The sequence below is a fragment of the Rhinolophus sinicus genome, chromosome 3 (assembly GCF_057876585.1).
Source record: "Rhinolophus sinicus isolate RSI-liver-muscle chromosome 3, RSI-T2T, whole genome shotgun sequence".
NCBI classification, from domain to species: domain Eukaryota; kingdom Metazoa; phylum Chordata; class Mammalia; order Chiroptera; family Rhinolophidae; genus Rhinolophus; species Rhinolophus sinicus.
In genome coordinates, this window is record NC_142503.1 from 5,740,364 (window position 1) to 5,762,524 (window position 22,161).

A 22,161-nucleotide genomic window follows, 5' to 3' on the forward strand; every position below is an offset into this window, starting at 1 on the left:
AAATATTTTGTAACTGGAAAATACATGATGAGAAAACCGGACTGAAGCATACACTAGCCTTGGGATTCAAAGTATACTATAAAAATTCAACAGTGCTGATTCCCAGCTATAATGGCCTCTGTTGGTCCTTTCCTTAGGCAGATAACACATAGTGACAAGATGGCTCCAAGGAGCCTACAGTTGACATCATCCTTCGAGTTCATCATTGCAAAGAACAGAGAGTAGCCCTATTTCTCTCTATTTCAAAGTCCTTAAAGACTGCTAATTAGCTGTACTTGGGTCATTTATAGAACCCTTGACCAAGGAGCTGCCATACCTCATTGGGCTTCCTGGGTCACGGGCCTGCCTGCAAGACACACAAAATAGAGGTCACGTGTAATAGTTTCCTGTGGCTGCTATAATAAAATTGCCGTAAACTTGGTGGCTTAAATCAATTGAATTGTATTCTCTAATAGTTCTGGAGGCCGGAAGTCAGAAATCAATCATCACTGGACCAAAATCAAGGTGTCAGCAAAGACATGACCGCTCCAGAGGTTCCAGGGGAGATGTCTTCCTTACCTCTTCCAGCTTCTGGGGGCTGCTGCATTCCTTGGCGTATGGCTGCATCACCCCAGTCTCCAAGGTGGCCTCTTCAAGTCTCTCTCCACTCCACCTTCACATGGATTTCTCCTCTATAGGTACGTGCCAAAGTTCCCCTGGTCCCCCTCTTATAAGGAAACTTGTGACTGCATTTAGGACCCACCCATATAAACCAAGATAACCTCCCCATCTCAAGATTCTTAACTTCGCCACATTTGGGCCATATGAGGTGACATTCACAGGTCCCAAGGAGTTAGGACATGGGTATCATTTGGGCGAGTGCCAATTTTCAACCTACTACATCATGTCACAGGCACTACTGCAGTCACAGAGAATAGGGTCCTGGTCATCCCAAAGGGAATATAAGCATGCAAGACAGTGACGGCGGCCCTCACAGGAGAAAGCATGGCCTCTCAGTTAACCCTGCAGCCGCTGGTTCTCCAGCTACCAGGAAGTCAGCACACATTTGAATCGCCACATAAGACAAACGGTTCTCATACCTGCTCTACCTTCAAGGTGGAACTAAGAAACTGATATAGGGGAGAGAGCCTGTTTTGTTTCACACTCATGTTTGTTCATGCACAGAAACCTGGCTCCTTCCTGGCTGCTTTTCAGAGCAGATTTGCAAAGAGCGCCAAGGTGGATCCCAGACCAGAGGCATCAGAGCAGCCATGACATTAATATCAGCCACATCTGGACAAAGCCACACCTTAGAAGTTAGACAGAATCAGCTGCTCTCAACTTGACAAGTCTGAGGTTCAAATGCTAGCACGGAACTGTGTTAATGGTAAAAAGGAAGAAATGTATTCATTCATTCTGCCAGCGTTTCTTCTCTGACTCCCTCAAGGCCCCAGCTGAGGAGAAGAGAAGGGGACCCTCAACAAACTCTAATTATTACAGAGCAAGAAGTTCTGAAACCAGGTTTGCAATGTTTTGTCTTTTTATCTTTATCAATCTATTAAAATTGATTAGCCTTTGCTGATAATAATTATATAATTCATATATATGGCAGGCAGTTTAGAAAACTACAATAAAGTGTAAAAAGGAAAATCCAGAACACCCACCACATGGACAGGACCACTGGCTATTTTACTTATTTCAAATACTAGATTTAACTTAAATAGAAAAATGAAAAAGAACTGGAGGTCATACTGAAGGAATGACTGAAATTCATAGTTCTTCACCAGACATATAAACCCTGAAAATGTTCCCAAAAGGTCCCACTAAATTAAAAAAGAAGTTTTAATTGTGTAGAAGATAAGGTCATTAATGTTGCTGATTTTTTTATCACATGTTTCTTTATAGACAGAACAAGGTTATATTTCCAGGTAGTAAAACTTAGATCAGCTATTTAAGAAGAATCAGAATAAACAAATCAAAAACAGTCCTTGACAATTACAAAATTTAATAAATCTGTTACAAAATATTTTGAAATCTAAGCTTGGTTTAGCATGATTCTCAAAGAAATACAAAAAGGAAAAGAGGAGCGTTTACCCAGCAAAATATCCCACTTATAAGAGAAAAATCAATTGGGGAAAATAAAATAAACATCATTGAAAATTAATTATATCGAAACTATAAGAAATTCACACAAATAAAGACTGTGGTCTTTTGTTGTTTTCACTTTCTTATACTCAAAATTATCCTAAGTTTGTTTCATATTTGGAGAACCATTTACTTATATACTTATTATTTATCTTTGTTTTCCCAAAGAATTTCTAATTGCATTTCTACTTTTGATAAAAATAGTCTTCATATAATTAACTACTTTCCAGTTGTTAGCCTTGTGAATTGGATTTAAAAAAAATAGAAATCACTTTCTTCTTAAAGGCATTTTTATGGAAATTTCTAATTTCCTTTTGCATAATCTTTGATGAATTGTATATGTAAGACATCTATCTTTATTTCTATGGATTCTTCCTTGAAACTGTGCTTTTCTCTTCCATGGTAGCCTTCCCATGCTTTATGAAGACAATATCATCTTTATATTATTTTTCTAAGTTAGACAAGCACTTAATTTATAAAGAAAACTACAGGACTTAACACAAAAGACTACAGTAAACCTTCTATGTTGTGGCCCATATACTGTTTGTTCAAAGTAAGAACTTTCAACTCTTCAGCTGGTCAATTTTGGTATTTGTCTCCGTATCTCTAAACCATATGGTTTTACTACTGTTTCTTGATCTTTTTTTTCAGTTAAAAAATATAATTTAGTGGCTCCTCTTTCAACCTATCCCTCTCCCCGATTAACACACATACATTCTCCCATCCCCTCTTTTTCAATATTGATTTATCATAATTCTGGTTGGGTATTCTGTTTACATACTTATGACTATGTCGACGCTATTCACAGATGTGCCATGAAGTAAGATGTGTTTCTCAAAACAATTTTGTTTTTCTCGGAGTTAAAAATGATCTTGCCTTGGCCTGTTCAGGCTACTGTAACAAAATACCATGAACTGGGTGGCTTATAAAGAACAGATATTTATTGCTCACAATCCTGGAAGCCGGGAAGTCCCAGATCAAGGTGCTGGCAAATTCAGTGTCTAGTGCAGGTCCGCTTCCTGGTTCATAGGAACTGGTCATTTCATTGTAACCTCATGTGGTAGAAGGGGTAAGGCATCTCTCTGGGGTCTCTTTTATAAGGGTGCTAATCCTATTCATGGGGGTTTCACCCTCATGACCCGTTCACCTCCCAAAGACCTCACTTCCAAACACCATCCCATTCTGGGTAAAGTTCCAATATGTAAATTTGAGGGGGGATACAAACATTAAGTCTATAGCAAGACTCTTGTTTCTTTTTCTATGTACTTATTGTCCCCCAATGCCCAATCGTGAGCCTGCTTTTTCTCCAAATACATTCAAGCACCTCAGGTATTCCATTATTGTTATCCTCCTAGAAAGATATCTTCTGAAACTTTCACCCATTCCAGCCTGCTTGTGAGAACTGCAGCACAACTGTTCCATAATTATCCCCCGTCTTCCTCATCCTGGGCATATTTTCCTCCCACCCTCTTGTGTTGAAAACTCTATTTCAAGCCTAGTGTATTAATCACATACTGTTCACATACATTCCTTCATTTTCCATCTCTTAGTTTTTATTAACTTTCTTGGAGACTCAAACATATTTATTTCCTAATTTTCAATGACACTGTCATTTTTACAATCACATATTTTAAAAATAACCTATGAAGGCCCTTTTACAAACTGAATATTTATTTTTCCTTGTTTCATGGATACAATATCTTGTCTTGCTTCAGAAAATATTAATAACTTCTTATCTCTATTTCCTCCAAGTTCCTCATTCAATTTGCTTCCCTATCTGTTTTTCATAATGAGAACTATAAAGAAAACCAGAGCTGGGTACAAGAAGTGCTTTGTAGACTGCTAGTCAATGCCCGCTGCTCTGATGTGAGCCTTTGTAGTGGAGTGGCTACCAATGTCAGTATCCTCAAGATTCCTTCAAGATTCTAGATGGACGACGGACAACAGGAGTGGATTCAAAAAGTCCATATAAAATCTATGTAAGCATGAACACTACACACCGGGGGAGAGGAGCTGGGATCTCACTACATAGACTTATACTTAATTTCTCTATTGTTTTATAAATGAGAGTTCTGAGCTATTCCTGGGTACCCTGGTCAAGTGGGCTTCCAGGTTTCCATCTTCCAAAATTAAACCTCTGTCTTCTCCAGTATAAGGAGCAGCTGTAGAAAGTGAGGGAGAAGACCTGGGTATTGAACTGCTTCTTCTACTGCCTCCTGGTTTCTGTGGTTGTTGGAAAATTACCTGTAAATCTTAGCTTTACTCCACTGAAGGTTATGTGCATTTTATTCTCCACTCTGGTTTATTTTTAAGATGCTTCTCTTTGTCACTGGTTTCCAGAAGTTTGGCTATAATGTGTATAGATGTGTTTTTATATTATTTATTATTTTGGGGGTTTGCTGAACTTCTTAGTCACTAATGTCTTTAATCATTTTTGAAAGGTCTCAGCAATAATTACTATGCATATAGCTACCACTTTGTTCTCTCCCTTCGCCTTTTGAGACTCAAATGATCTGTGAGATAGAGTTTTGAATGTTTCATATATATCTTTTACTTTTAACATTTTTTCCCATAATCCCTCTCTGTGCATCAGTTTAGATATTTCTCACCAGGCTGTTTTCCAGTTTACTATGGATCATCTAAGGGTTTAATTCTATTGCCTATTCTTAGCTAATTTATCTGTTACAAGGTCTTGCCTTTTCACATGTCTAGAATATGTCACGGCATGCTGGCAATGGTGGATAACAGAACTGTAGAGATGCCAAATCAGGCTAGTTCCACTGCAGATTTGGGGTCGGGGGGGGGGAGGTGAAGGCAGGGACTGAGCTGAGCAGGGGCTGGGGTGCAGTCTGGAGAGATTCAATACACTTCTCATTCCTCTTTGTTTCTGGGGCATGTCTTCCAGGGTTTTTAGTCAGGACTTGAGCATCTAGGTCCTCGGTCTTTTAAGACTGTGGGAGAGCCATTCCACTCTGTTTAGCTCAGATCTTTAGCTGTATGAGCCATGCATGATCAGAGTTTGGCAAACATCTTCAGCGGGAAGACTGACCATGTGGTTGAGATCCATTAAGTCTTTAATTTGTGACAACACTTCTGTGTGACTACCAAGATCTCTGCTTGTCTCTTCTTTGAGCAGCAGCCATCTACTGGAGGCTCAGCATCTAGCCAAACCCAAAATGGTGTTATCTTCTCTCCCATTTTCTTCGTTCTTGTGAGCTTATGACATTTAAAAATGGCCCTCGGTACTCAAAATGGTGTGTCAGAAAAATAACTCAGGTAATCATGAGTGTTCGATCCTCCAGTGTTTACTGAAAACCTACAATATTTTCTTGAATCTCACTGAGATGACTATTTGGAATTCCTTTATGTCATATTATACTCCTTGGACTATTACTGTTTCATCTGAAGTAATTAGTTTTCGTTGCTATCTGGCTTTTACCACCATAGTTTTGATTTTGCTTTTCTCTGTTCTTGTATATTTCCAAACTTTCAAATAATGTTTTAGATCCTTCAAAAAAAAATCTTCAAATTTGGGGTTATATATGACTCCATTTCTAGTGTTCGTGGTGTTTTTTCCTTCTACATATCTTTATTGTCATTTAAATGTTATGTTTTTGATGGATGAAGGATCAGTATGTGGGTTCTCTCCATCCTCTTGAACCAGAAACTGATGGCTATCCTTTAAGACTACTTTTGATTTCAATGCTTCCTTATTCAAATGATGAATAAAAATTTCACAACAAAAACTTTGAGAGGTTTTTGGATGGAAATATTAACACAATCTCATACATAGTCATACCTATTTTCTTATTAAATAGACCACTTCTAATAGTGCATATCTGATTGGGCAGCTTGACTTTGTACCTTCTAGAAAACATATAAACAATAATTGAGTATACCCCAAAATTGAAAATGGGGTTGAACTTCAAGAGCTAAACTGTTCAATTAACTCAGGGAAAATCATAGCAGAGCTCATATCCTATCACTTGAAAGAGGCTAGCCCCCAGGCCAGTAAGAACTGATGCAAACACATTAAACACTGTGACCTAATGAAGAAGTAATATACTGACTCTAAAAGTTAGCTATGAGAACACAGCAAAGGAGAGTTTGATGGACATACATGAAACAAGGGACGTGCCCTTCACAATTATATCCATGGTGGCTCTGTCCAACTCCGTGACAGTTACTGAATAAATTCAGATGACAAATGCTTTATATGTTAAAGAGTCACCAAATCAAGAGTGTACGTTCATTCACTCCAGAGAATGGTAGGCCAGTATGACTCACATCTTTTCATTTATATTTCTCCCGTGCCATTCATTTTCACTCAGCCCCTAGGTAATTGGGAGACTTCAGCTCCCAGAATACATAATCTCCTACCCAAACAAGAAACCCAGTAATTGTATTTGAAACAAAGGATTTTCCTGGTACATTGGCTTATCTATTTGGGTCAGCATTTTAGAAGAGGCACACAAATAAGGAAAATGGGAGCAGGGCGGAGAATTCTAAGCATACCCATCATTCAACAGTTATGTCAGATTCTCAGGCCACTTCTGAAATAGAGGTAGAAATGCATTTTAGATCAATGAAATGGACCCCTCCATTTATCTAGCAGCCTGTGATTGTCACAGTGTTTGCTATTGTCTTAGAGAAATTTCCTGACTTCGTTGCATGAAACCAAATGATACACATGCCTAAGAAAAATATTCATGCACCTTCGATTTCATTTTTGATGCTGCAAATGAAGCATAAATTCAGAAACGGATAGAGAGAATTATTAAAAACTAAGGCATGTACAACACAACAGACTGCATTCAATAATCAAGTCTGTATTACAGTGTTTTTCAAAGGCATAAAGACATTTCAATTCTTCGGTGGTGGGGACCCGTGTGTGTGCAATCAGGGTCTAGAACATCAGGACAAGCCTAAGGCAGATCCCTAAAAATACCGACTAATACACTTAGTGTGCACTCTGGTGCCCTCCCCAGGGCCCCTCTGGCTGCTGTCAGGGTTGGTTGATGCCAGCTCAAGGCTGTCCCCTTCTCTGGAGAATTGCTCTTGGCTGATGAGAGCTCCCTTGTCAGGAGAGTATGTTACCACAATACCGAAACCGTAAAATCGGTAGCTAATAACTGAAGGATAACGGGGGGATTGGGTATAAACCACCCCTTGCCCCAAAGGAGTCCAACTGAGTCTAGTCATGCTCCAGAGTGCCCTTGGGTTTAGGCTGATGACAGACTCTGTTCCAAGCAAAAACCTTACCTAGTTCCTTCCTCTGCTGTCTGTATCCCTCACTCCCCACCTGCTGAGAACACATCCTCAATACAGCCCAAGCACATAAGCCCTGTCTCAGACTCACAGGAAACCTGACCTAAACCTGATATAGATCCCATTATAAATGAACAATTGCATTAGCTGTAAGCCAGTCGTTACCCACAGGTGGCATGGCAGTCAGTACCAATGAGAATAATAAAGTAGGCAGTTAGTGATTAAGACACTCTTCTCTGGCGCCCAATATACCCAGGTCCAAAGCCGAGCTCTACCACATACCAGCAGGGTGACCTTGGGTAAATCACAGAAACTCTCCAAGCTTCAACTCATCATCTATAAAATACTGAAAATAACCCCTACTCCTTAGTGCTGCCCAGAAAACAAAAATGTGAAGAGTTGAGGACAGAGTAAGGGTACAGCCAATGCTGCCTGCTATTATTGTTGTTGATGTTATCATTATTTTATGACAAATTAGGTCATTGAAGTTACATCAAATAAACATAACGCCAAGTTTCCAAATATAGGGATAGTTTTCGTTAAAGGAGGAGGAATCCAGGAGACATTTAAGCAACGACAGAAGAAAGAGTAAGTGGAAGGATGGCATACATTAAGATTCTCATGACAAAACGGACCGCAGGGATAATTCCTGAGTCTCCCCTCCAAAATGCAGCACGGAGAAAATTGAGGTCCTAAGAGGTTAAGTGGCTTGTTCAAAGTATCCCTGCTTTGTTATTTACGGAAACGTTAGATGCATGAATAAATTTGTTGGTGTGCAGTAGAAAGTTAGACTGGCCAGCCTGGCATTGGGAGAGAACAGGGAGCAGTTAGATGCGCCCCTAGGGGCTAGTCTTGTTTTCCCCAGCACTGTCAGGGAGAAAAGGCTAACGCTGCCCATATCTAAACGTCCAAATTTCCTGCCTCTTCTTGGGTACACAAACTACACTTACCAGTGCCCTTGCACTTGGCTGAGGCCATAAAATTAAGTTGTGGCCACTAGAAATTGGGCAGAAGGGTGGTGTGCCAGTTCCTGGCATGGCCCAGAGAGATCTCCTCTGCGTGATCCTCTCTGCTTTCCTCCATGCTGTCACTTGAGGTGTGGTCTGAAGATGGAGGAATCATTAAGCTGACATCCTGAGCTCTTGGATGGCAGCATGGAACACAGCCCCAGAGTCTCCGTGCTGGACTGTCACACAAGTGAGGAAGGAGACTTTTGTGTGCACGTTCAGCCACTGAGACAGAGTGAAGGACGCTGTTAACAGCAGTTATCTGAACTCAATTAATGCTATCTAAAACTAGTAAAATCTTAGTCCTCATCTATATAAAATATACGTAAGCAACTATAAATCCTACAGGAAGTTACGAGAAGAGGAAGGTAAATGTGTTTGAATAAATGGGTAGATAAAACGGTTCTTGACAGGGAATTTTCACCAAGGGAACGGGTATGAGAGACTAGACGCTGGGGACAAATGCTTACACTATCTTAGATCCCCAACCCATCAATTCCCAGTCACTGTCTACTAGAGACCATGAGATCATTGCACAGGGAGTCAAAATAAACACATCCGCCCAACAATGTCTGAAAAAAAGCAAAAAGAAAACCAAATAATTATAATGCATTCTCTTGTGTTCCCTCATCTGCTCAGGAAACAGTCACTGAGAATGTGCTATCTACTAGGTACCACAATAGATGACAAACTTTTTCTTAAAGAGTCAGGTAGCAAATACTTCAGACTTTGTCGGCCAGTCTCTGTTACAATTGGTCAGCGCACTAATGCAGCAGCCATAGACAGTATATAAAGGAATGGATGAGTCTGTGTTCCAATAAACTTTATTAACTATGACCACTGTCAGAAAATATGCAAATGAGTGTGTGGCTGTGTTCCAAAACATTTTTTTTTCAATTTTTATAAAAATTTATCTGAGCTAAACCGAGGATATGCCTGGAAGCAAGATCTCAAGAAATTGAGGAAATGCTTCTGTGTTCCAATAAAATTTTAACTTTGATCTGCAAGCCTTAGTTTGCAGACCCCTGAAAGTTTTTAATAATCATTATCTCTAAGATCTCTTCCACTTCTGCAACACTGATTTTAAGAATATATTTGATAAAGAAAGGCAGAAAATAAATAAAATTTAGATTCATGATTTTTGAGGACTACAGGGGAGACCAGTCTCTCCTTGTTCAATATAAGATTTAATTTAAAAAATGAATTCATGTGACTATCTCATTTGAATAGTTATTTTAAATTATTAATTAATACGTCCTTCTTTAAATTATACAGAAGAATTCCAGCAGAGGGTAGTTATATCATATTGTTATAACCCATTTAAAGAGAGTATTAGTAGTATAAATTGATTCAATTTATTTTAAACTTAATTTCATATTAATAAAAGAAAGCAATTTAAACTCAAGAATCCCAGCAGCTTCTTTAGAAATGGCCACTAAGGATTTATACATGTGTTTGGTTAAATATATGAAGAAATCTAAAGAGGAAAATTCTCTAAGAACATCAAAGGTCTTATAGATTTAATCAAGTAGTGTTAACATCACTGACTAGAAAAGTGGCTTGCTCAGAAGTGGCTTCCTCAAAGTATGTGAAAGCTGAAGTAGCAATCGAACCTTGGCAGCATCCCTACTCAGAGCCAAAGTCTTTGTTGAGTGTGGACGGGCTGCAGTCCACCCACCAGATGCCAGTAGCAACCCTCCCCACCAGTGGTGACAACCAGATGTTCCCAGGGGGTTAAATAGCGCCCAGTTGAGAAACTTGCTTGCAAATCGAAACCCAGTTCCCCAAACTCAAATGTACAGGAAATAAAGTTAACATCTATCTTAACTTTCCAGATAATTCGCTACTGATATTGACCAGGTAGTCAAGAGATTTAATAGTTTTCAATTTAGAAATCATAGAGAGGCAGGTGGCAAATTGGAACACAGATTTCCATTTTTCTGCTTACTCCAGCAGTTGGAAGCAAGAAACAGGCTGTGAATTTCTTTCCCTCAGTAAAAAAAATACAATATAAAAACGGATTTTGAGCTATTTCCCAAAACAACGTTAGAAAGATAGTGAGGTTAAATGAACTGCAGTCCATTTGCGTTCTTAGGAGCACCTACTTCAAGCCATCCAGGGTACGATCCCAGATGGGCAAATGTTGTGAATTAGTCTTGAGGCCAGCTGCATTCTCATATTTTTCAAAAAGCTTTGTTCTTGAAAAATAACCGCTGTGATCAAGGCAAGAAGAAAAGTGATGCTGAAGAGTTGAATCTGTTATTATGGCAAGAAATAGGAAAGACGCATAATGGTAAACTGCCACGTCTTCTATCACGATGCCCAAAAATGATTGGCTTTCAAGATGCGATGGGTAAATTTTAGCATGTGGTGAGCTGTGAGGAAATTTATCACAGCCTCAGAGTGGAAAGAAGCCTCAGAAATTATACCACATTAATATTTGATTCTCTAGTCGTTGATGAAAACCAGGTCTTATTTCTTTAAATTAAAAGCAATTCTTGGTCTCTCACTTCATAGGCTAAGGTATATCTGTTTTAAAAATGTAACACATTCCAAATACAGCCTTGTGGTATATTTATATGTGAATATTTTCGTGGTGATGCCAAGAGATTTACCTCAAGTGGACAAAGTTCACTCAGGGTAGCAGAGGAACTGTGTCTCAACCCAATCCTTACTCAAATCTTTACTGCTTTAGAAATTCCACTGGTGATGTCTCTACTAGGAAGAAAAAGAGGATGACACCTCTGAAGTGGGTTCTGTTGACTCCAGTTCCAGACTGTTGTCAGTATCAGACTTGCAGTGAGTTTTCACATTCTGAAGAGACCCCCCAAAAGCTCATTTTTCTCATCAAGTGGATTTCAGCATGACTCCCCACGCTGAGCCACAAGGCGTGACCATCTTTGGAGGGCCAGTGTGCTGACTTCTATGTGTCACGCCATCAGCTCATCTCCCATCCGTCCCTCACTACTCTGGCAAGAATGACAGCTGGAAGCCCCTCTTCTGCTCTCACTAAACGACAGAAATTGGGATCACTGAGTCACCATGTGGAGACCACCTTGACCTGAGGAAGGGGAGAGGGAGAGGGTGTATTAACGGGTGTTCATGACGCTTGTGCTCTGTGCAAAGCCACACGTTGAATTTGGGGGTCACTGACAGGGTGGAGGGGTGTCCAGAATCCTGTGAAAATCACTACAACGCTTTTTTTTTAAATGAAACATTGGTTAACATCTGCTTTCTCATTACTGATCCTAAAACAACAGCAAGGGATGTAAGAAGAAATGGGTCAGTCTGGAATTCCCTGTATTGTCCTAGAATTCCCCTTCGGGGCAAGGGTGAGCACAGCTGTGTCACAGGACGCCGCCCTCAGCAAGCATTTTCTTCCTGCTCCAGTCTCCGGGTTGGGTGACTCGATTTAGGGACAAAAAGTGAAGTTTACCCATACTCCACTAGTGGGCCGTTAAAAAAGGTAAAGAAAGAGTGAACATGTTACTAAACATCAAGGGATAGAATCTTTCACAGACATTTTCTACCTCCTGCCAGGTAACCTAATCTAACGACCTGCTCTAATCTAATACGGAGGAGGCAACGAGAAATAAAATGTTCTTCACAGCACACAGAGTGATTTTCAATAAGAGGCAATAGGTGCTAGTCAGAAACAAAGGCTCTGAAGCTGTGAGATGCCTCAGAGCACCATCAGCCCAGACAGACTCAGGGTGGGTTACAGAGGTCACGGCTAACGTGGGACTCAGGATGGGCGATCTTTCTCGAAATTGAGAAGAGTTTAGGGGAAAAGTGTTTCCGAGAAACAGGACAGCAAGAGCAAAAGCTTGAAGTTGGGAAATAGAGTCCAGCTTGGGAAGCTACCAGCAGCCTTACATTACAGACAAGGTGGGAGCGTCCAAGGTGACGTGAGTGGTAGGGACAGACACGAGCAATGCCAGCTGCGACCGGGAAGTGGACGCTGCTGTCGGGCAGAGGGGCGAGAGCAAACACAGCTGGCCTCGCGTCAAATAAGGCTAATCTCTGATGCTCACTTCTGACTCTCTCCACTCTTTTGCAATTTGCTTGTCCTCCCTGGTCTCAAGTTTCCTCATTTTCCCATGTTTAAACTATTTTCTATCTTTGGAGAGAAAGGAGAGGAGAAAATTATTAGCCTGAGATATCCAAATCAATCCAGATGCTCCCTGGTAGAAAAGAACATTTCTATATATAACATAACTGAAGGCATACAAGCCATAAACGCTTCTGTCACTCATGATCTAGAAGGATGACACTGTCCAACTGGGTTTCACTAGCCACACTGAGCATTTGGAAGCTGGCTAGCCCAAATAGAAGTAAGTATGCTCCAAGGGCAAATACACACCAGACTTTGAAGACTTAACATTAAACAAAAAGGATGTAACATCTCAATTCCTCGTAATGTAACGCGTACATGTTGAAATGATGCTCTCTATATGAGCTAAGTTAAATACATTATTTAAAATAATTTCCCCTGTTTCTTTGTGTCTCTTTCAATGTGAACACCACCAGATAATCTTCAATTACCTATGAGACTCACGTTATGTTTCTCTGGGACAGAGCTCTTAACACCAGGACAGCCCTTCCTTTAACAGTGTGCCTATTCCTTTTGTCATCCTTGGAGAGAGTCATTTACATTAAAATAAAATATTCACAGAAATTGACAAGACAGCTTTACTGCACACAAGTAAGAGAAAACCGTCAAGAAGAATTGCGCTGAGTAAACAGTAGGCGGCTGAGCAGTACACAGAACCACAGAATGTGAGAAGGGGAGGTACACAGTTTGACCAATCTTATTAGGGCTGCGTTGTCAAGGCCACCATTGAGAAAGCGCCTGTCTTCTGGCGTGGCCCAATGCACAGACTATACTCTTACCGGGTGGGGATGCGGTGGGTTTTCATACTTCAATAACAGTTCAATTCTATCCATAACCTACCCTTGATTTCTACCACAGGCAGTCATGACAATGGGAAAAGCACAGTATCCTTGCACGAACCATAGTATCATACATACGCTAATGGCAAATAAATCTCCCGATTTTTTGCATCATTTTATTTTGAAATAAGATCAAGAAAAGTTGCAAGAAAAGTACAATGCACTCGACAAAACCCTTCACCTAGACTCTTAGATTTCCCCCATTAGAATTTTATCACACTTGCCTTATTCTTTCTGCATGAGTGTGTGTATATGTAGTATACGTGTGTGTATACATATATATATACACACACATATATGCATACGTACATGTTGTAATTTTTAAAATCACTTCAGAATAAGTTATTTCAGGATACGTAGAAATGAAGCCCTTTATCCCTACATATCTTAGTAGGGTTTTTTTTAAGAACAAGGACATTTCCCTACATAACCACGTTACAGTTGTTGAAATCAGAAAATTAGTATTAATACATTTCTACTATCTTATCTTAAAATTTTGCCAGTTCTCCCAATAGTGCTCTTTATAGCACAAACCATTTTTTTTTCCCGATTCCAAGATGCAGGATCAAGTGTTTCATTTGATTGTCAGGTCCACTTTTTTCTTCTTTATGACAGAATAGATGTTCATTCTTTCTATGTCTTTTATGACTTGATGAATTTTGCAAAGTACAGGCAAGTTTTTTGTAGAATGCCCCTCAGTTTTGGTTTGTGTGATGATTCCTTATGATAAAATTGGTTGTAATGTTTGGCTAGACTATCACAGAAGTCTTGCTGCGTTCTCAGTGCATCGAACCAGGATACTTAAACTCTGTCCCATTGCTGGTGAAGGTACCTTCGAGTCGCTGGCGATGGTGGGACTGGCCAGGTCTCTTTACTATCAAGTTGCAAGTTTGCCTCTTGTGATTAATAAGTCTTGTCTAGGTAAATTCTTCGGTACTACATAAATATCTTAGTCATCCTCAAACTCTTACCCATAAGTTTTAGCATTCATTGGTCATTTTTGCCTGAAATTTTTAGTGTGATGGTTGCCAAATGATGATTTTCTAATTAAATCATTCCTTCAATATTTATTAGTTGGCATTTTACATTAAAAAGATCAGTCACTTCTGCCTTATTTGTTTTTTCATTCATTTATTTTTGTATTAGTATATGCTCATTAACTCAGATTATTCAATGTCTTATAATCTGATACCATCGTTATTTATTTTAATAATCAAATTATCCCAGATTTCTTCAGCAAGCCCACCTCAAGCTGGCTCTTGGGTCATTCTGACAATGCCCTCATTCTTTGAATACTTCCTTAATTTCTGAAATAACAAAGTCTTCCAGGATTATCGTGACTTTTGCTACCCAGGCCCTGTAATCAGCTACTTATCCAAAACAGCTACCGCACTTCCTTTTAGTGGAGAAGTAAATTTAGAAACCAAGTACTGTGTATCAAGGTGTATACTGCTACTCTCTAAATTCTCCAAGCAAAGAGAGCTAGGAAACTAGGAAATCAATGAAAATGTTTGCATACACACATATCTCCACAGTCTACTCTTTTGACACACACAAGATGCCAGATAATATATTATACCAGGAAAATGAATATGAGCATAACATATAATTCCTATCTATTGAAAGGTCTATATTTTTTTAAATAAAAGATTATTAAAAACTAGAGCTTTAAAATGGAACTTTGGCTAAACAACTGATCATTCTGATTTCTTATTAATACATTATCATGTACCAACCAATCAACTCATTTAAAGATTTTAGTTATACACTAAACTGCAGTGGAAAGATAATTAATTCATTGCCCAGCAGGATGAAATGACTAGGATGATAATTTATTATTTATTGTCATCATTTTTAAAAAACATAAGCAATTAACATTTGTTGAGAAAGCACTGCGCCTTATCTTTTGTGCATGCCTTAACTGATTTAATTTTTGCAATGACAGGATGGAGAAGGTAGTGTTTTGTGACTATTTCACAGATAACCGTGAAATGGGAGTCATGGTCTGCCATTTTCAAAGCCCTTGCTTTTTACCAATATTAGCTTTGCTTGTGGGATTGGCTTATTTTAAGGCCCTGGTGAATAAAAGATCTAATATTAAGCCCTAACTCTAATGAGTCTGAATGTTCATAAACACCATCTCAAAGAGAAGAAAATAATATAAACTTCTCTCCAATCACTTCTTAGAACTCTAGTACAGGTGGGTGACATTAAAGCTGGCTGAAGACCTTCTTCCAGACTGCACACAGTCCCAGGACTGGCTCCTCGGAGAGTTCCAGAACCTCAGTGAAGGAGACAGTTATGCCATCACCCTCTCCTTCTCTAAGAAGACCCTTTCAAAAGACTTGAGGACAAAAGTGGGCCTTTGAGGTTTAAATCTGCCACTAAAATAAATACTTTATTCAGACATAAACATTTCAGTCTCCTTCTCCAAATGATAAACACAAGTGAGGTAAATTGCATTTTTAATGTATCATTACTTAGTTTTTGCTATATGTGGTTTTTAACAAATATATTCATATTTATTTAATTACGAATGATAAAGAGGAAATAGGGATGTGTTTCTAAGGGAGTTGAGTTTTATAAGAATATGATGGCTGAATGCATCAAACTAAACAATCAATGATTATTCTAACTGGAGAATTAAAGGGTGCTCACAGATATGGAGGAAGTGTCCTTTGAATTATCAATCATTTGAAGAAAAGAAAATCACATGATGCCCATGAAAGTAAGAGGGGCCACACCGTAGGTGAAAAGGGAAAAGGGCCAGCTGCGAATTAAAGCAGGTGACGACTCGTGTCAAACCCCGGCGACTGACCTAAGGAAGTGAGTCCCTGCTTGGTCTTCATTAATACCTTCACACGCATCTGTCTTCATCGCCTCACACAGTCAGCTAATTGGGATGGGAAATGAAACTTTGAGAAAAATAAATCGCGCCTACCTGGATCAGAGATAAATCCTCAAGCTGCAACCTGAAGAGGTAGTTTCTACAAAATAGAAAAAGAGAGAGACGTTTTATTTTTAATAGATCCAAAAAATATTACGGTTCATAAAAATCATGAGAACAAAGGGAAACAAATAATTTAATGATTTGGGACTTCCAAAGAATCTCCCTGCTAAGAATGTGTATCGCACAGCTGTCCTTGGACCTCAGAGTTCAAAGAGGCATTCAATATGTCAACGGACACACATTTGACATAGGTAAGACATCAAAGAACGTGTGTGCGAGAGAGAGAGAGAGAGAGAGAGAGAGAGAGAGAGAGAGAGAGAGAGAGAGACTCACGTGAGTCTACATTATTAATTGGCTCTCTTGATCTACATGAAATGGAGAAAAGGGCATTCGGTTCCAGAAGTGAATTAAGTAAGATGACACAAAACCACTCTTCATGACTCTTCATTCTTACCGATCACCTACGTTCACCATGTTTTATAGTTAAGACACGTCCAGGTTTTGAATTCAACAATGGTCTTCGTATTACAGTGCTCTGCCTTGTAAGATGGATTCAGTGTGCACTAAGTTTAGAAGCGGGAACTTGAAGGGTTAGAGTCAGCTCTGGCTGGTCAAGTGGGAAAGCGGAAATCAGGGAGAAGGAAACGATCAGATTTCACCACCAAAGGGGAAGCGCAGAGAGATATGCAATCGAGATCAGCAGAGCACGGGGGGAGGGGGGTGGGGGGGCAAATCTGTACGTATCAGTGGCATTGAGTTGTTGACCACATTATTGTGGCTTTAGAAACAGTGGATTGGCCCTGCTTGTGTGAAATGCTTTGGTCTCTAACTCGAATCACGGACAAATGCCTCCTTGACTCCATATAGATAAGAAGCTGGTGCAGGAGCAGCACTCCAGGGGTGAATGGAGGGGATGGTCAGCCCAGGTATAGACAATAAAGACGGGAGAAATTGGCATATACTAAAGGGAAGGAGACCCTAGGAACACATTACTGTGGGAAGGGCACTCTGAAGCTGAGTTCAAGGTTACACACACACACACACACACACACACGGGCTAGTTCAAGGTTATAGCTATGAACCTAAAAGAATAATAAAATGTTCCCAACGCTTTTGTAAGAAACAAAAGTAGATTACTTTCACTATCTGGAGAGGTATGTAGATGTCAGAAGTAGACATGCTGTCCCAGCAGAAGTAACAAGTGACAGCCAAGTTAGGCCAAGGGCGTAGCCTAGCGCGCACCATGAAACATGCCTGCGGTGTGGCTGGGAAAGGGGACCACAAAGGTGTGGAGGCTCACATCCCACAGCATGTGTGGACACACTGCTGGAGGATGAAGAGGGACTGAGTTCCCCTTTGGGGTGGCCTCGTGTGTCCCAGGCATCATCCCCTGGGCACTCAGGTACTTCATAATTTGTCCCCCGTCATGGGGTCACTGCCATCCTTCACTTAGTGAAAACTGCCTCCTCCAACCACTACAATGGCCTCTTTGGCACACTTTCTGTCCCTCCAATTTTACCTCTGAAATAATGCCAGCCAAGCTCCCAGAAGCACTGCTGGCACAGCCCGCCTCCATCACAAAGCCATCTGGGGCAAACGTCCCCTCCTTTATTACAGTGGAGTCATAGCCTTCAACGAAGAACCAGAGTAAGGGTGCCCTCGGAGAGCGAATAAAGCAGCAGAGTCCAGCTTTATTTAGCTGGGCACCATGTGGAGGCAAGGCTTCCAACAGAAGCTTCTTCCTGCAGGGGAAGGGTTTCACAGAACCTCAGTGCATGTCTGAAAGAGCACAGTCCAGCTGCCAAGGGAAGTGCCCTGCAGGCTGGCTTGCATTTGAAGAGTTGCCAAGATCTCACCTGATGTGAAACAGAGACCCGCAGGACTTCTCTAAGAGAAGTTAGAAATCTAGACACACACAGAGATAAGTCTTCGGATGAGGGGCATACATGTGGCACCGGAGGCCATGGCTCGCCATAAGGCAGTCATCACCTCTGAGCCATGGCTCCCAACCCTGGTCCTCAGGCTGGTTTCCTCAGTGGCTTCCTGGCTGTAAAAGCTCCCTCTACTACGGGAGACAGTATTGCTAGTGGTTCAGAATATTTGTGCAAATACCAAAGCTCTGCCACCACACAACGACAGGAAGGGAGCTTCAGCATGCCATATGTCTCAGTCTTCTCATCTGTAGAATGGAGCTAACAATCATGTCTGCCTCTTGGGGTGGTTCGGGCGGTTTCAGTCCAAGGAAAAACATGTAGAATGGTGTCTGACCCCATTGTAAAAACTCAAATAACAGTAGCTATTTCCAGATACTTTATGAAAAGACATTGAGAAGACATTTAAAAGATTTTTAGAGAAGACACTGTCTATGTTGTCATGGTTCTGGGAGCCAGTCATTACATTCTTTTCAACTCACTGGTTCTTTCAAGAAATACATTTTCTGTAAATATTCCCAATAAAAGAAACCATTCATATTTTTAACCAATGAATTACCTGAAAGCTTTGATGATATTACAAAACCATCTCCCAGCCCCCAGACACACCCTCTCCTGCCCAGTCCACATGTGCATGCCCACACTATAGTGTGGGAACGTTCTAGAAAGGCAGCTCTCATACACAAAGAAAGAGCTGGAAGTGCCTTCACACTATTAAGGAAGCTTCACACTACAGAGCTCTGGGCAGGACAATTGGACAGAGAAGTTCACAGTCCTCTCTCTACTTGGGGAGAGAGTTGGGGAAGGAACATGGATCCTTCTCTGAAACTCCTGGGTCCAGTTTTTGTGTTTTCCATCAGGGAAGTGCTATAGGCTGAATGTTTGTCTTCCCAAAATTCATGATAAAATTCTAACCCCCAAAGGTGAAGGTAGGGCCTCTGGGAGGCGTTTCATTCATGAGGGTGGGGCTGACATGAATAGGATATTGCCCCATAAATGAGGCTCCAGAGATCCCCGGCCCCTCCCACCATGTGAGGACACAGAGCTCGAAGTTGGCCATCTGCAGCTCGGAGAAGAGCTCCCCCAGAACCGAGCCATGATGCCACCCTGACCATGGACTCCCAGCTTCCAGAACTCTTAGGAATAAATCCCTGTTGTTTGTAAGCCACCCAGTCTGAAGCATTTTGTTACAGCAGCCCGAATGGACTAAGACAGGAAAACACTGATTCATGATGACAAACATGCCACATCTCAGTCTACATCGCCCAAGCAAATCTAACTCTGCTGACCATCCTTTTTCCGACTCCAGGTCCCAAAAGTCTGTAAAGGTAATCTTCCCTATCCTCAGCCATTCCCAGTGGGTTTTAACCTCCTTCCCCAGACACCTGAGAACTATGGTACCCTCACAACCATTTCATTGGTGATAACTAGACGAGCGCTAGACCTGAACAGAAGGGTACAGAGGAGAAGGAGGCTGCCTTGGAAAAATGTCACAGTCATTATGAGGTACCAGCCCCACCACCATCCTAATGAAGAAAAGCACCAAAGATCTGAACTTTCCCTTTGGTATTTTTTTGGGTTACAAGGTGCAAGTTAGTGATTTTTTTTAACCCATCTTCATATTTTTTACCTAAAAAAAATCACAGAATCCAAGAATTCCAGAGCTAGGTTGTCTATAGAGACATGAGGGTGTTGTCTATACCCCCTCAAATAGTATATGGGGAAATTTCTTCAAATTAAGAGGTGTGGTGTGATTTATACAGGGTTATTATGATGCAGAGAAAGTTCTAGAATTAAGACCCCCCACACACACACCTTGATGTTCCTTGTCCTATTGTCACAGATGGTTTCACCAATCAGTCATCCAATGTCTCCTTCCTAATTTCACTGGCAACAAGCACACATCTCACACACACACACACACACACACACACACACACACACACACACACAGGGGCAAGGGGAGACAGACAGAGATACATTCAGTAATAGTTCTTACAATTCAATTATTTCATATCTTCATTGTTCAGCCACAGGTATATTTACCAATCATTCTGAAATGACCAAGTCTTATCATGGCTACTGACAAGCTTTTGATTCGAGGTAATTGAATCTCACCCCTGAGACTGTCATCTGACTGTGACATATGTCTCTCCATTAAGAGAACAAGTTAATCCTACTGGTCTGGCTGATTAAATGGTGCCTCCTGTCTCCATCCTTATTTCTCATAAATTCTTCCTGAAACTGCTTACCCATGCTTCTTTTAAGAGTGCACAAGTTTCTTCATTTAAGAAATAAGAGAGCTAAACTATACCATCTGTCAGTATGTTTAAATATCACAAATTCCCTTAAGACTATGACCCTTTTTGATCTATGAATGACCAACAGTTAGATGGATCTATAGTCACCTAATGAAAGACTTGTTATCCTGACATATTTCAATAAATTCCTGAAAAACATTTTTCAAGTGTTTTTACTTTTTGCAAATCAGTACCATATATCGAAATCATCTTAAATGAAAATTCAGTATATAAAAAGTAAGCTAATTCTTTATTAGTAAAAATTTATTCATTAAGTACTTACATATAATAGTTGTTAATCATAAATCAGTTGATTACACTGATGTGAAAATTTTGAAATTGGTATTATCACATCTATAAGGTGTATAGATTCAACGTCTATTTAAGGTCTCTTTTCAGGTTGGTTGGTTGGTTGGTTACATTTTGTTGTTATTTTTTTTGTTTGATTTTGGAGACAAAGAGTTGGTAGATGCTTTCAAATATTTGTTTAATATATAACTGTGTTCTACACAAAACCCTAAGAGGCAATTTAATGCCTTGCTGGACCTTCCATATTAGAAATAGGTAATATTACTCATGTCAGTATTCACTTTATCTGTCATGATTTTCAACGATTTAAAAAAATATATTTTAAAAGATGAAATATAAATGAAACATTCGTGGAATTCCCTAATCTCCTCCCTGGAACCTTAGAATCTGACAAAACACAATATGGACTCAACTATTCTCAAACCTCTTTCCTCAAACTAATTGGCTCCAAGTACAACTCCAAGTGCATTTTTGCTATTGGAAAAATTCCGACCCAGCTAGCAAGATGAGGGACCTGAAATCTCCCCAGACAGCTTGATCCATTACAGTTTAGGTCAACGACCTACAAAGTTAAAGGTTACGAAAAGAAAGAAAATCTTCTAAATGGAATAAAAACTTGATATTCCCAGATGTTGGGCCACTCACACACTAAAGTAAGATCTATGGTCCCCTACAAGTGGCTGTTCTCCAGGGCATTGAAGAAGAGGCAACCTCTTTATCTTGCTATTGTGAGCACACAGAGGAGGGAAAACAATATACGTGAGGTTCACGAGAAAGGCCACCAACCTTTGCGTCATGAAGGAGTAATGCTTCTGGCTCCCAGCCAACAGGGATGCTAACCAAATGTTTCATACAGCGTCAGTTTCTCTAGGAGGGCAATGCTTTGAGCAACCCAAAGCATTTAAGTGGCCTCATTAATCTTCATAACACCCCTAGATGTAAATAGGTAGTGAGAAGGGACACCGCCATCCTTCAGGGACAAAGGCGGTGGTGCTCAAGGTTAAGAGATCAGATTCTCGGAGTGGATTAATTGTACAGCTTAGGGGAGCTGCTCTCTATTTCCATTCCCCCCTCTCGTTACAGAAGTACAGAGCAAGAGTTTACCATGTTTACCATGTTCACTTTAACGGCCATAGTGAATACAATATGAGCTTTTCCTTGCCTTGGTATGGACCTACTTGTTATTCAAAGTCTTAGAATAAAAAGCAATGGTACACATTCAGATGTAATAACCATATTACTTTTAAGAGTGCTAATATAAGAGCAATACATGGATCCCATAGACTGAATAATTCAGATCACAAAGCCATTAAATTTGG

At 40.3% G+C, this 22,161-nt stretch overlaps 1 protein-coding gene across 4 annotated transcripts in view; it reads right to left on the bottom strand.

Moving 5' to 3' along the window:
* Positions 1 to 22,161, bottom strand: part of SEMA5A (semaphorin 5A) — a 421,628-nt gene that overhangs the window by 196,183 nt on the left and 203,284 nt on the right. For all 4 annotated transcript variants that reach the window (XM_074329094.2, XM_074329093.2, XM_074329090.2 and 1 more), the window contains one exon: positions 16,294 to 16,339. In XM_074329094.2, the coding sequence (XP_074185195.1) occupies positions 16,294 to 16,339 (46 nt within the window). The remainder of the gene's footprint in view (positions 1 to 16,293; positions 16,340 to 22,161) is intronic.